At 36.9% G+C, this 15,455-nt stretch overlaps 1 protein-coding gene across 3 annotated transcripts in view; it reads right to left on the minus strand.

The window, feature by feature from the left end:
* Window positions 1-367: 367 nt before the first annotated feature.
* Window positions 368-15,455, minus strand: part of NELL2 (neural EGFL like 2) — a 479,083-nt gene continuing 463,995 nt past the window's right edge. For all 3 annotated transcript variants that reach the window (XM_025284020.3, XM_025284019.3, XM_025284021.3), the window contains 4 exons: window positions 15,186-15,379; window positions 13,075-13,251; window positions 11,147-11,371; window positions 368-1,078 (listed from right to left, as the gene is read on the minus strand). In XM_025284020.3, coding sequence (XP_025139805.2) covers window positions 1,028-1,078; window positions 11,147-11,371; window positions 13,075-13,251; window positions 15,186-15,379 — 647 coding nt within the window. In that variant the 3' untranslated portion in view covers window positions 368-1,027. The remainder of the gene's footprint in view (window positions 1,079-11,146; window positions 11,372-13,074; window positions 13,252-15,185; window positions 15,380-15,455) is intronic.

A 15,455-nucleotide genomic window follows, 5' to 3' on the forward strand; every position in this document is an offset into this window, starting at 1 on the left:
CTAATCATGGCAGTAACCTGACAGGAAAGGAGCCAGCAGAGTAAACAGCCAAACTCTCTCTTTCTGATATCCTGCTGGTGTCGCCACTAGTCAAACTGAGTCAGAATTCAGAGGACAACAGAACCGATTAATATGATGTGCATAAGTCAGTCCCCTGGACATGAGGGAGGGTGAAAGGCAACCTGGGGGATCCACAGAGGCAGAACGAAGTTATCCTTCACACCCCCCATTTCGGCATGTAATATAACAAAAATCACCTTCAGTTTGGGAGGTGGGAGTGTTTCATCAGCAGAACCAGAAAGCAATTTGTATGTTGAAGAATGTGTGGGGCAAAAGGAACACAGTAAGCAAACACTGGGACATGTTATAAGGTAAGAGAAATATTTATTTAATTTTACACAAGAACGAGCTTATACTGAACAAATTCAACCAAATATTAAGTGCAGTAAAACAAGGAAATAGGGATGAGTTCTCTTGTTAGAAAATATTAAGTAACCATGCCTGTGCATTATTTTTATCATGACAATAACGTTTCAGATTTCTTCTCAGAGTGTATATTGTACATATAACATGTTATAGCTTCTTTGCTTTGCTTCTGAAAATAGAACTCATTCACTGCCTTACATTTTATTTTTTGCAGTGAAGAACTGAACTGATTCATGAAGATTCTGATCTAGAGGAGTATTTTCTGCACCAGTGAAGCCAGAGGTTTCCAAAGCCCCCATAAGCTCAGGCTTTATGTCCAGGGGTCATGATGTCATGGTATGTATTTCACACCCATTCTTCCACACGCTTGACGTCAGACACCGTTGAGGTGGAATTCTGGTCTAGTTTTGCCCCAAGCCTTTTCCTTTTGTGATTTTCTCAAGCTCCATGAATTTCATAATTGAAAGTTCACTCAGCTAATAACAATGCTGCACTTAGCTGCCCACAAATCATCCACTTTAAGTTTTACCTTTTTTTTTTCTTTTTTGGTCTTTTTAATGAAACATTCTTTAAACAGAAATTTCCAGTGAGACAGTTAACTTCACAGTTCCTGAAGGCACTGTGGATCCACTGAGCAACAGATGTGGCCATTCTAGAGAAAAGACAGGGGAAAAAGGCACAGTATGAATTTTTAAGCCACTAGTCAGTACTCACTGATTGTTACACATAACTGAACAGAGTATTTGTTATTTATATGCTCCTGAAAGTTCAATGTGCTAATCACTTTTCATGTCTCACTTAAAAACCAACTGTGGCCAGTTATTTGTGGTAAATCATAGGCTAGCAGCAGCAGCTTTATTTACTCCATGGCACTCTCTTAGATCACATTTGTTCTTCTATTTGCCCATTCACAAAATAAGCACTGAGTAAACTGAGCCCTAGACATGCTGATGAATAAAGCAGATATGGTTGCTACTCTCACAGGACAGGGCCTATAGTTGCATCCATTAATAATCAAGTGTACAATCAAAAATTGTAAAAAGTGCTAGAAAAGAAACAAACTAGGTGATGTTATGAGATTAATAAAAAGTCTGGCTACTTAGATTGGGTGGCCAGAGTAGAATTCTATATAGAAGTGATGTTTAAACCAAGACCTCAAGATAGTTCTGTGAAAAGTTATGCCAAGAGCACAGGGAACAGAATTAGTAAAGGCTTTAAAGTGAAAAGAGTTCTGTGTAGTTAAGAAGCCTAAAAAAGTTCTGTCTTGGCAAGTATTCTAAGTGAAGAAACTATAGAGATGAGGCAAGGAAAACAGGGAAGAGCCAAATAAGCATAATGGGTTTTTATAACAAAGTACCAGAATAGTATAAAGAATAGTGCACTGGAACAACCCAGAAGGATGGTACGGGGAGGGAGAAGGGAGGGGGGTTCGGGATGGGGAACACGTGTATACCTGTGGCGGATTCATGTTGATGTATGGCAACACCAATACAATATTGTAAAGTAATTAACCTCCAATTAAATAAATTTATATTTAAAAAAATAGTATAAAGAAGGCTGAACACTGAAGTGTTGATGCTTTTGAATTGTGGTGCCGGAGAAGGCTCTGGAGAGTCCCTAGGATTGCAAGGAGATTAAACCAGTCAATCCTAAAGGAAATCAACTTTCAATATTCATTGAAAGGAATGATGCTGAAGCTGCAAAACTTTGGCCACCTGATGCAAAGAGCCTACTCATTGGAAAAGACCCTGATGCTAGGAAAGATTGAAGGCAAAAGGAAAAAGCGGCGGCAGAGGAAGAGATGGTTAGATAGAGTCAGCAAACTCTGGGAGATACTGGAGGATGGAGGAGCCTGGTGTGCTACAGTCCATGAGGTTGCAGAGTTGGATACAACTTATCAACTGAACAATGACAGCCAAAATAGTATAATGTATTACAGAAAAGAAAAAAAATTGTATCTTATTCTTTTGAATTTTTGCACTCTTTCTTCCAGTGGCTCGCTGATAATAATGATAGCATTATTATCATTGTTAGCATTGTTACCACAATCACAAGAGGATAATATCCTTCTACTTTTTGAGTGCATACTCTGTGTCAGAAACTTCACCAGACACTTTAAATACATTATCTAATTTCAACCTCAGAGCATTCCCAGTAGGATCACTATTAATAGTGATGATTTTTAGGTTCAGAAACTGAAGATCAGAAAGCTTAAATATCATGTCCAAAGTCTCACGGCTAATATAAGGGTACAACTGGGATTAAAATACAGGTTAGTCTGACTCTAAAGCTCATCTTCTATTTGATATATTCTCTCAGATAATTGACTTTACATGATTGAAAATGTATCAGACCTTAATATGATAAAACCAAAAGGTTCAGATAAAACTTAAGAAAGGACCTTAATACTTTAGCCTTTGTTGAAGCTTACCAAATGAGAGAAAAGACAGTCTATATCCAAGAAGAATGTTATCAATTTAACTTAATCTTCTTTCTTTTACAATTGTTATTAAGTAGAATTCTTACTCTGATGGCAAAAAGTGTGACAGACAACCATTTCTTAGCTCTCTAGCAGTGTTTTAAAGCTTTGTTGTTATGCTCAGAGGCTGAGGATTTTTAACCATAACCTGGTCACATGATCTTTCCCAACTCACTGACCCAGTGAAGGGAGGGGTATACCAGTTCCCAAGAATATCAGTTCCTCAGATTGTATGGATTTTGAGCAGAGAGAGTTAGGGAAATTTCTGGAGTATAAGTAGGTTTTAGGAAGAGAAGATATATTTCCCCAAATCTTGGAGTAATGTTTTTCTTATTCCCTATCAGTATGTTCTGCTATAGGAACATGAATGCTACAGATCATGCCATTGATAGCTCCTCAATTAAGGAAACCTAGTTGATATAAGAAAGAGTAATAAAATATTCCACTAGCGTTCCAATTTCAGTAATGGCATAGTTACTTACACAAGACTATCTCTCATATGGATAACTATAAAGTTTGGACAAAATATAAAAATTATTTAAATCAATGAATTAGTGACTAAAAGCAAGCAGACACTGGAGGAATTTCAGTCTCTGAAAGGAGGAAAATGTATTGTGTGAGATTCATTTCTACCTGGCATTTTCCCTTAGGGCACTGTCTAGTGTGTGAAACTTAGGATAACTACAACTCAAGCAGAAAGCCACAATCTGATAGACTTCAGATGTTGGAGGACAACATTTGGGGCTGCCAGGGTGCCTGGAAATTCAGAAGGAAATATCTTAGAAAGGAAGGAATGAATCAGCATGTAAACTCCCCTCAAATCAGTGGCTGGTCTTTGAATTGCAGAGGAGACTCTAAAAAGACAATCAGAGAGTCACAGCTTGAAGTTGGAAAGCTCTGAGCAGATATTTCAGATGCTGCTCCCTGTGGGTAGTAGTGCTTAAAATCTGTGCCCTACCAAGTTAGAAGGGACTGATAAAAAATTTCAGGCTTTCATGTTTAGGAATAAAACAGTCTCAATATTAAGAGATTCACCCTAGAACTAAGGGTACGTCTGGAATAGATCTAACTAATATAAAGTCCAGCCTTCTCAACTGCAAGTTTATTGGCTGTAATTTGAAATTTGCTAGAACGACGACAGTCTTCAGGGGAAGCCAACAGAATGGAGAACTTGTAGAGGACCTATACTATATTCTGTCCACAATATCCAGTAAACCATAACCATTATTAGATATGTGAAAAAACAAACAAACAGAAAAAAGTGACTCATCAAGAGAAAAAGTAGTGAAAGAGAAATGACTCAGAGTTAATCCAGTTGGTATAAATGCAGATAAAGACTGTAGCCACCAGGCTCCTCTCTGTCCATGGAATTCTCCAGGCAAGAATATTGAAGTGACTAGCTATTTCCTTCTCCAGGGGATCTTCCTGAACCAAGGATTGAACCTGGGTCTCCTGCATTACAAAGTGATTCTTTACCGTCTCAGCCACCAGGGAAACCCAGATAAAGACTAGAAAGTGTCTATTACAAATGTGTACAAAGATGTTAAGAAAAATTTTTAAAAAGGTTATAATGAATTAAAAGGTTGTAAATTATAGCAGAGTAATGAAACTAAAAATAAAATTAAATAAAAATTCTGGAACTGAAAAGCACAGTATTTAAAATGAAAAATTCACTGGATGGGCTTAACAGAAGATTAGAGATGGCAGAAGTAGTCTGTAAATTTGAAAAACATATAGAAATTATCCAATATTTAAAACAAAAAGAAAAGGATTGAATTAAAAATAGAATCTCAGTGACCTTCAGGGTAATATTAAACCATATAACACATGGGTGATTGGAGTCTCTCGAGAATAAGAGGGAGAAAGTGTGGCAGACAAAATATCTGAAGAAACAATGGTCAACTTTTTCTCAAATTTGGTGAAAAAAAAAATCAATTTAGATATTCAAAAAGCCCAGCACATCCCAAAGAGAATAAAGACAACAAAAATCACACTTAAGTGTATCATAGTCAAAATTATAAAAACCAAAGGTTTTTGGTTATATTATTATTTTAGTTGTTGCATAAGCCAACAACAAAAAATAACAATATAAAGAGTTATAATTAAGAATCTAAAAGAAAAATTAAATTGAATAATAAAAAAACATATAAAACTAATATAAAAATAAACAGAAGAAAAGCAAGTGGATACTTTCCTTGGATACACAAGATTATTAAAAAAACAACATATAGAACAAGCAGAAAACAAATCGCAAAATGGTGGCCCCTAAATACACGAATGTCAAAAACAATATCAAATATAAATCGACTAAACACTTCCGTTAAAAGACAGAAACTGTCACACTGGATTAAAAAGTAAGAACTATTTATATATTATCTATAAATATGCATTCTAAATATAAAACTATAGACAGGTTGAAAGTTGATGAATCAAAACATAGTGTGTGGTTTCATAAGTACCAGGCAAAACTGACTTCTTGTCTAGAAATCTTGTTAGCGATAAAGAGGGACATTGCTTAATGATAAACTGGTCAATTCACCATTAGACATAAAATAATACATACTATGTGATACACATATGAATTTTTAAATAGGCAAAATACATTTGTTGTAATGAAATAAAATTGAGGTTTCCTACAGGAATAGGTATTGCCTGCTGCTGCTGCTAAGTCGCTTCAGTCATGTCCGACTCTGTGCGACCCCATAGACGGCAGCCCACCAGGCTCCCCCGGCCCTGGGATCCTCCAGGCAAGAACACTGGAGTGGGTTGCCATTTCCTTCTCCAATGCATGAAAGTGAAAAGTGAAAGTGAAGTCGCTCAGTCGTGTCCGACTCTTAGTGACCCCATGGACTGCAGCCCACCAGGCTCCTCCGTCCATGGGATTTTCCAGGCAAGAGTACTGGAGTGGGGTGCCATTGCCTTCTCCTAGAAGGGGGCAAAAAGGTACTTGCTAGACTGTTGAAAATATTCTATATTTTGATTCATCAAACTTAAAAAATTTGCACAAAATCGCTGTGTATTTCACCTTAACAAACATTACCTTGATAAAACTTAGAATAAAAGGTGATCTACTGAAACTTAGGCTGCTAGGAACAGTAACCATCCACTGCCATAAAAATCTAATTATTTTTTACATAATAACATTAAGTTTCCTTAACACCCTGTTATTTCTGGCTGTATTTTATTGGTAAAGGAGTCCTCATCAGTCTTTGCATACTAAACTCTATAAAATCAAGATTAGAAGACAGCTGACTTTCAGCTTTCAGTAAAATGTTTCTATATAATATATACAAAGCATAAAATATTTTATTAGCATATAATTTAATATAATTTTTATAAAATACTGTTATTAATATATTAATGTTTATAAATTATATAACAGATAGAATAAATATATGTGTAATTATAATATTGTGCACATATGTGCTATAACTTGTTCAGTTGCTAAGCCGTCTGACTCTTGGTGACCCCATGCACTGCAGCACACCAGGCTTCCCTGTCTATAAATAATCTACATAAAAATGAATATATTTTAAATTCCACTATTATCAATATTTTAGTATATCCTCATAGATTTCATTTCATATTTCTCTGTTTTCAGCCTTCTTGTAATCAAAGTACATATATAATCACACAGTATTTTTATCTTAATTTTTATTATAAGCATTGTTGGTACTTGAATGATTGAATGATGCAATCATAAAATTACATATAATGTATAGTTGTAGTATTATATGTTAGATTTTGTTGTTGTCCTGTCACTCAATCATGTCCCACTCTGCGACCGCATGGACTGTAGCACTCCATGCCTCCCTGTCCTTCACTCCCTCCTGGAGTTTATGTTATATCAGATGCTGTGTGCTTAGCTGCTCAGTTGTGTCTGACTCTTCATGACCCCACGGACTGTAGCCCACCAGGCTTCTTTGTCCATGTGGATTCTCCAGGCAAGAATATTGGAGTAGGTTGCCATGCCCTCATCATAATTTATTTAACCATCTTTCCATTGTTGGGTATTTTGGTTTCTTTTTGATTCTGCATGCCAATTAATGTTGAGGTGAATATTAGGATGCACAGTTTGTTTCATATTTTAGATTATTTCTTTTGGTTGGATTCTGAGACTCAGGATTAATAAGATTTTCTGGATATTTCTGTGGAGATGGGGATGGGACTAGGAGGTATATGTGTGGCTCTTGATTGTATTTTTCAATGTCACTAACTCTGCAAAAAAACTACAATTCCACTATATCACTGTTAACATTGGAAATTATTGTGAATTTTTTTTTACTGTAGTATGTGGAAATAATAAATCATTATGTTAGTTTATATTTATTTCAATTATTTAAAAGCTGAATGCTCTCCTCTTTTTTAACAGTTGTATTTTTTCAGTCAGTCAGTTCAGTCACTAGTGAATTGTTTATTCATTCTCTGTTATTTATGGGAAAATAAGTATTTTTAATTTTCATGTTTTTAATCTAATAAAGATATCATATCTGCTGAACATATTTTTCTAGTCTCTAGTTGTGATTTTATACTTTGCTAATTTTGTATATCTATAGAAGCTCTAAATTTTTTGAGGTATATTTTATCACTTTTATGTTAGAAAAGGCATCTCCCTTCTAGAATTTTGATAAATATTTGATTACTTATCTTTATTTTGATTTATTTTTAATATATAACACTTTTTCTACATGGGAATTGTTTTGATACATAGCATACTAGTATATACAACTTACATCCCTCAAATTGCTATCCAGTCATTCCAGTATTCATAGAATAACCCTTTCTTCTCTTTTGATCTACTAAGCTCTTCTGACTATATTACTCCTTGGTAGCTCAGATGGTAAAGAATCTGCCTGCAATGCAGGAAATCTGGGTTCTGATCCCTGGGTCAGGAAGATCCCCTGGAGAATGGAATGGCAACCCAATCCAGTATTCTTGCCTGGAGAATTGCATAGACAGAGAAGCTTGGCTGGCTACAGTCAATGGGGTCGCAAAGAGTTGGATACTACTGAGTGACTAACACTTTCACTTTTTATTTGCCTCCTGGTGGCTCAGACGGTAAAGAATACGCCCACAATGCAGGGTTCGATCCCTAGGTTGGGAAGATCCCTTGGAGAAGGAAATGGCGACCCATTCCAGTTTTCTTGCCTGACCCTCTAATATCTCCTCCTTCCTTATTTATCAACTGGATACATCTCTCTTTATAGCCTGGAACTCAAAGCACAATTGCCTGAAAGCTCTCTGAGGTTGTGTAGTTTCTATCAGATTTAGGTAAGACAGCATTAGTAATTCATTTTTGATGTGAATTCAACTTCTGAGTGAAAAAGTTTTTTTGTTTTTGTTTTTTAACCTAAGCAATTTAACGGAGAAGGCAATGGCAACCCACTCCAGTACTCTTGCCTGGAAAATCCCATAGACCGAGGAGCCTGGTAGGCTGCAGTCCATGGGGTCGCGAAGAGTCAGGCACGACTGAGCGACTTCCCTTTCACTTTTCACTTTCATGCATTGGAGAAGGAAATGGCAACCCACTCCAGTGTTCTTGCCTGGAGAATCCCAGGGACGGCAGAGCCTGGTGGCTGCTGTCTAGGGGGTCGTGCAGAGTTGAATACGACTGAAGTGACTTAGCAAGCAATTTAAATTTAAAGATATCTTTAAAAAGGAAAGGGAAGCTCTTAACCCTATTTCTCCCAGCTAACTCTTAATTCCTCAGGAAGTAAAATTGGTTCACTTGTTGGACAGCCTCTTAGCACAGTTTGTTCTTCCTTCAGAGCGTCCTTCACAGTGAGTACTGTTGTCTCTATCTGTTTCATGACTTAATGTTTCTGTTGTCCACTACCAACAATAATAATAGCCAACATTTATTGAGCACTTACTCTGAATGTGTATGAAACGTGTAGGAAATTTTTGTGGGGGCCCTTTCACTTAATTCTTAAAGCAACTTTCTCAAGTAGGTAATATTAATTATTCTTATGTAAGTAATATTATTATTCCAAGTTTTAGGTGAGAAAAACAGAGTCACAGAGAGATTTATAAACGTCCCTTGAGGTGACACTGCTGGTGTGGTAGACCAGGCTCTGAATCCAGGTAGGCTGATTCCAGATGCCCCAGTCTCCACCTCCAGACCAGTGCTTTCCTATAGAACATTCTGCCATGGTAGAATTGTTCTCTGCATGTGCTGTCTACTATGATAGCCACGAGCACACGTGAGCACTTGAAATGTGGCTCATGTGACTGAAGAACTGAATTTTAATTTAATTTCAATGAATTTAAATAACCACATGTGGCTTCTGACTACAGAACTGGATAGCAGAGCTCTAGACGATAACCTGTTGGGGAAAAATTTCCAGGAACAATTTTTGCTGTTTTTGGTTATCGTTCCCCCTGGCACAACACCCCACACAACATGCATTTATTGACTACACCAGTAACTCAGAATTGGTAGGATGGAGAGACAGTAAATGCAAATAGTGCTTTGACAGTGTCGAATTGTGAAGAATGCTTACCTCCAATGCAATCTCTCAAGCCTATTTGGCATAAATTTTGTTTTTAAAATAGCAAAAAATAAATATAATAAAATGACTATTAGGGATACATTTGGTAGCATTGAGCATATTCTTATAACTCAACTTAATAAGAAGGGAAAAGGGTAATGGCATCAAATAGTAACTTCTGAGAAATGGCAGTTATCTGACAAGAAATGAATTTAATGCCAAAATACACTTTCTGGAAACAATTCTACTAGGAGTCAAAAAATCCTATTTGTTTGTAAGGCAGTAAATGACAAGCTCATTCACACTCTTTACCCCCAGAAAATACTGTAATGTTTTCTGCCTATTACTGATTGCATTTTTCTTGTTGGAAATATCTGTCTGAGCTATATCTGGTGTGTTTTACATTGCATCACTCAGTATATATTTTTGTTGTCACTGCTCAGAACAATAATCTATTAGGAGATTAAAAGTGTAAAGAGACTCAAATATCTTTGGCAATTAAATGTCAGAAAGTATTGCCCTATTAATCATTAATACCGAAGTTTCTAGATAATGCACCACTAAATGCACTCAAATGTATCCATATTAAATGTATATTAAAGTGGCACTGCATATACATTGCTAGTAACTTTGTAGTAAAAGTAACTTTCAAATGTGCTAATGCACTTTTAGAAGACCCCATTAAATGTTCCTCCCCAAAAGCTGTGCTTGATTGACAAATTGCATTGATTGAAAGAGCTAGAAATTTCGGTGTGAAATAGATAATAATAGTTTGAGATAACTTAAAGCATTTCATATTTCTTTGTCCTGTTACATCAAGTCACTCTAGTAAGAAATTTGTACTATGTGAATCGGAATTAAATGGCTCTACTGAAAAAAAATTTAAATGGAAATGTTCATTTAAAGAACCAGAGCAGTTAGAGATATCTGGCTGTGCTATGCTGGGAAAAATCTGACATCTTTGCTTTCTTGTTGTTGTTAAGCTTTTCAGATTATTAGTTTTAGTGTTGATTCTAAAACTTTGACTCTGAAGTGCAATGACTACTGAATCAAATATTTGTAGGAACAATAATCAAAGTAGAAAGCTTTCAACTTTGTCACCATTTTTGAATTCTATATACCCTGTCTACGTTATCAGTGTTTTTGTTCTCGGTGAAGTAAAAGACATAATGCTTTATTTTCCTATGAGAATAAAAAGAAAAATCTTTATAATGATTTTTATCCAGCTGTAGGAATAAAATATGTTAAACAACAAGTCTTAAATTTTTCAACTCAATGTAACTGACCACAACAGACCAAGAAATATGCCCATTTTTGCCATATTGATTTTCACTTTGGAAAATGCAGTATGCTTACCTTGTTGATATATCTTATATCATAAAAAGACTAGATAAAAATCAATAAAATAATACTGTCCTCTATCATGAAAGAAACATGAAGCTTGGTGTTGTATTATTTTTTTAAAAAGATGTGTGCAGTTAGACGCTTTAGGGCAATTTACATAGGTTCTTTCTGTTCCAGTGATATAAATAACCATCATTCTAGTTTCAGACCAAGCACCTCCTTCTCCCTGAAAATGCTTTAGAGGATGCACAGGGCAGTCAGCTTTGGCACTAATTAAGCTGAGTGGTCCTCCTCCCAACTCTGAACGGTAAAAGGAAGGAAGGTGCTTCTCACTGGCCACATGAATATCTATGATTCCTGGGCACAGCTGGCCAAGTGCTCCCTACTTGAATACAGTGGGTTTTACCTTGCACTGGCAGAGAGTACACTCAGTGCCATGTTTGATCCAAGAGGACCCAGTGAAGCGAACCACATTCATCTCGTCCAGGCAAGTTTTGGTGATGTCATTGCGGATGGTGTCAGCCTGGCAAGGGTCGGTGACACAGCGTGGGCAGCACTCGTTCTCGGGGAGGACACTGAATTCACACTCCACCCCTGGGCAAGGCAGGGGCCAACAGTCAACTTCCCCTTGCTATAAGGAAAGCAGATGGACAAGGGTAGAGGGAGGGGAAGGGAGGGAACATAGTGTTTACTGGATACGCAATTACTCAATTTCTTTGATGGACATTCATACTTAGACCTTCACAGCCATGAATGTGGTAGGGAATCCACACATGAGATCTATGCTGTAGATGGATTATGAAGCAGTCTACATGGGTTAAATAAGAATAGCAATAAAGGAAAGCAAAAAGCAATTCTCTTAAAACAAATGGGCACGCCCTCTCTTTCCCATGACAAAGAACTGTTTACTACAGAAGAGATTTTTACTTAGCTTTTTTGCCTATGAGATGCTTTTTCCTTCCTTTCAATCTTTACCCTACTTTCTCATTTATTCCCTTCTGCAAAAAGAAAGTTTTGTCCACTGACAAGAAAGTAAATTGAAATATGAAGGAAATTTGACAGTTTTTCTTTGTTCATTTATACATTTCTCATTGTATGGACTTTGGGAAAAAAAAACAAAACTAGGAGCTGATTTCAGTCATTTTTATTCCACATGGGAAAATTGTGTGAACTGGATCTTTTTAAAATTTACTTCCCACCTGTTTCCTATTTTCTTCATAATTCTGAGTCTCATGGTCTTGGGAGATGAAAGCAGCCTTCAGGCACAAAACTGACCTTGCTCTTTCAATTGATTTTTGGGTTGAAAGTATAAAAAGGAAGCAACAAAAAAATATTGCCTTAAAAATATCCTCACACAAATAGAAAGGAAACTAGTCCTAACTTTAAGACTAGTATCTATGTTGGAGAAGGCAATGGCACCCCACTCCAGGACTCTTGCCTGAAAAATCCCATGGACGGAGGAGCCTGGTAGGCTGCAGTCCAGGGGGTTGCGAAGAGTCGGACACGACTGAGCGCCTTCACTTTCACGCATTGGAGAAGGAAATGGCAACCCACTCCAGTGTTCTTGCCTGGAGAATCCCAGGGACGGGGAACCTCGTGGGCTGCCATCTATGGGGTCGCACAGAGTCGGACATGACTGAAGTGACTTAGCAGTATCTATGAAACTTTCTTCTATAAAGACATGTAGATGAATTTTCATTTACACCATAGAAAGAAGCAAAAAATCTGGCCACATGAAAAATGACTGGGGTCTTCTTATCAAGTCTTTATTTTCTTTTTAACCTATTGTTTCCAGCAGAAGTTTCATATATATATACATTCAACTCTAACATTCTAATATTTATTGCAAATTCAAACTATGTGTAAAACAGGGTTCCCACTGGAATAGCGTTGACAGTAACAATTTTTAGAAAGAAAAAAGGTATTTGTTTTTGTTTTTGTTTTTTTAAGTCAGAGCATAATTGACAGAAATGGATTAACAAAAGGTTTACTTGGAAAAAAGGATTTTTTTGAATGCCATTGTTCCGTTCATAACTGTATTTAAGTAAACCTAAGCTGAGTGGGATTGAGTAAGTGAGGACAGCCTTTTCTTCTTTGGAGCTCTGGAGATTGTCCTGAAAGACTGACATGGCATGGTTTACTGCGTCTACCCCTGGATACTCCTTCTCAGGTCCTGAATGCAGAACCATCACCTTGTCATCATAACTAGGTTCACCTTTTGTAACTCCCAACGCTATGGCCAGGTACTGAATATTGGTGGAGGGGCAGGGAAGGCTGCTTTCCTATTTTGATTCTGGGCCTAACGCTTCCTGAACTTTAGGTAGCCAAACTTACCAGGCAGCGGCACTGCTGGCAATTCTGAACCCAGGTGTCGCCACTATTGTACAAGGTCTCCCCGTTTTGATGGAGGCACTGACTGCTCAACCTTGGGTCACATTCAGGGCAGCAGAAAAGATCAACTGTGGGATTCTCACAGTCACAGACCATCCGTCGACACATTACAAATCCATTCTGTATGACAAGGAGAAAAAGTAGTTACCAAAAGCCTCTGTTTCTCAATATACTGATATCATATGTATGTGGGTGTGTCTTTATGTGTGAGTACCTATGTATATAAACATCTATATATACATTATACATATGTGCTGTGCTGTGCTAAGTCACTTCATTCATGTCCGACTCTTTGTGAGCCTCTGGACCATAGCCTGCCAGGCTCCTCTGTCCATGAGGGTTCTCCAGGCAAGAATATTGCAATGGGTTACCATTTCCTCCTCCAGGGGAATATATATATAGATATATTTATAATATATCTATATTCATAATTATATCTCTCTATATATACATGTATGTTACATAATATACCTAAAATCGGGCTTCCCAGGTGGCGCTAGTGGTAAAGATTCTGCCAGTCAATGCAGGAGACGCAAGAGACATGGGTTCCGTCACTGGGCCAGGAAGATCCCCTGGAGGAGGATATGGCAACCCATTCCAGTATTCTTGCCTGGGAAATCCCATGGACAGAAGAGCCTGGTGGGTTACTGTCCATGGGGCCACAAAGGGTCAGACACACCTGAGTGACTGAGCATCAGCACCATACCTATAATTTCAGATGTTGATTTGGAAGTTTGAGATTACTCACACAGTTTTCTCAATATAACTGATTTTCTTTAAAATTCCTACTTGTAGCTAACACCCAGAAATTACTCAAGCTGGAGAACTTCCAATTTTCTTTCTGCACATTACTGTTTAAATGACTTGATTGGAAAAATTTTTTTCAGAAATAACCAGTATAGAATGATAACCACTGCATGGCTCTTATGTGGAAATAAATTCGTGTATGTATATATAAATTTTTATGTACTTGTAATTTGAATACTAACTAAAGTTTGTTCTGTGTAATGGATTGTAGGTTTATATTTGGTAGGTAGTCATCGAGTTTTACATATTATTAAGTTTATAGATATGTTAACCTTATAATTTGTACAAGCTGTTATCAATTTCTTTAATAATAGTTGAGTCCTTGGTATTATTATTTAACTATAATTTAAATTTCTATTATCAACTGGGTACACAGAACACCTCTTAAAACTGAAATATAACCCAAATAGGTGTTTTTTCACTTGCAGGCCATAGCATGTTCATTCTGGCTTCATTTATGCATTCATTCAAATATGATACTGTGCCTATAAAAACATTAGCCTAGTTAGAATCAAAATTTTATCATTGAATAGATAAACACACTGTGGTATTTCTGTACAAAGGAACACTATTCAGTAATAAAAAGGGATGGGTTACTTATACAGGTAATGAATATAATTGAGTGTCAAAGCATAATGCTGAGACAAATGTCAGACACAAAAGAATAAGTATAGTTTTCATCTCATATACCTGGGGGATTATTTCCAGGTTGCAGGTGGATACCAAAATCCATGGATGCTCAAGTCCCTTATATAAAATGGCATAGTATTTGCATATAACCTATACATAATCTCCCATATACTTTAAATTATTTCTAGATTACTTATAATATCTAATATAATATAAAACTTATGTAAAAAGTTGCTGGGGTCAGGAAAATGAAAGTTTTGCTTTTCAGAACTTTCTGGAGTTTTCTCCTTAAGTATTTTTGATCCACAGTTGGCTGAATCCATGAATGTGGACCCTGCAGATATGGAAGGCCAACTGTGTTATATGATTCCACTTATATGAGGCTGTAGAAAATACAAATCTAATCTATAGAAACAGGAAACAGTGTTTACTTATGTCTGGGGCTATGGGATTAAGAAAGGGCAGAGGCCAGCCAACTTGGGTAGGTGAAAATGTTATGTTATATTAATTGTGCAGAGGTTAATCAGATGTATGCATTTGTTTATCAAGCCGTACACTTGAAATACATGCAAATTACATCTTGATAAAAATGGTTACAGTGTTTTGTTTATACCAACCTGACATGAACACACGGAGCACCGGTCGTTTTCCAGCACCCAAATCTGACCGTTGTGCTTAATTTTTCCATCGTGGATGCAATCCCCTGTGCAGTTCTTCCCATGAGGACATCGGCAATCATAGCCACCATCCAAGTTAAAGCAAATGGTGTCATTGGCACAGCTGTGCCTCCCAGTCCCACACTCGTCAATATCTACAGCCAAGAAAAAGCAGCAGGCAATGTGCTCAGGATATGCTCTGTTTCAAATAACTGCGATCAGGCAAGTGGT

The sequence above is a fragment of the Bubalus bubalis genome, chromosome 4 (genome assembly GCF_019923935.1).
Source record: "Bubalus bubalis isolate 160015118507 breed Murrah chromosome 4, NDDB_SH_1, whole genome shotgun sequence".
NCBI classification, from domain to species: domain Eukaryota; kingdom Metazoa; phylum Chordata; class Mammalia; order Artiodactyla; family Bovidae; genus Bubalus; species Bubalus bubalis.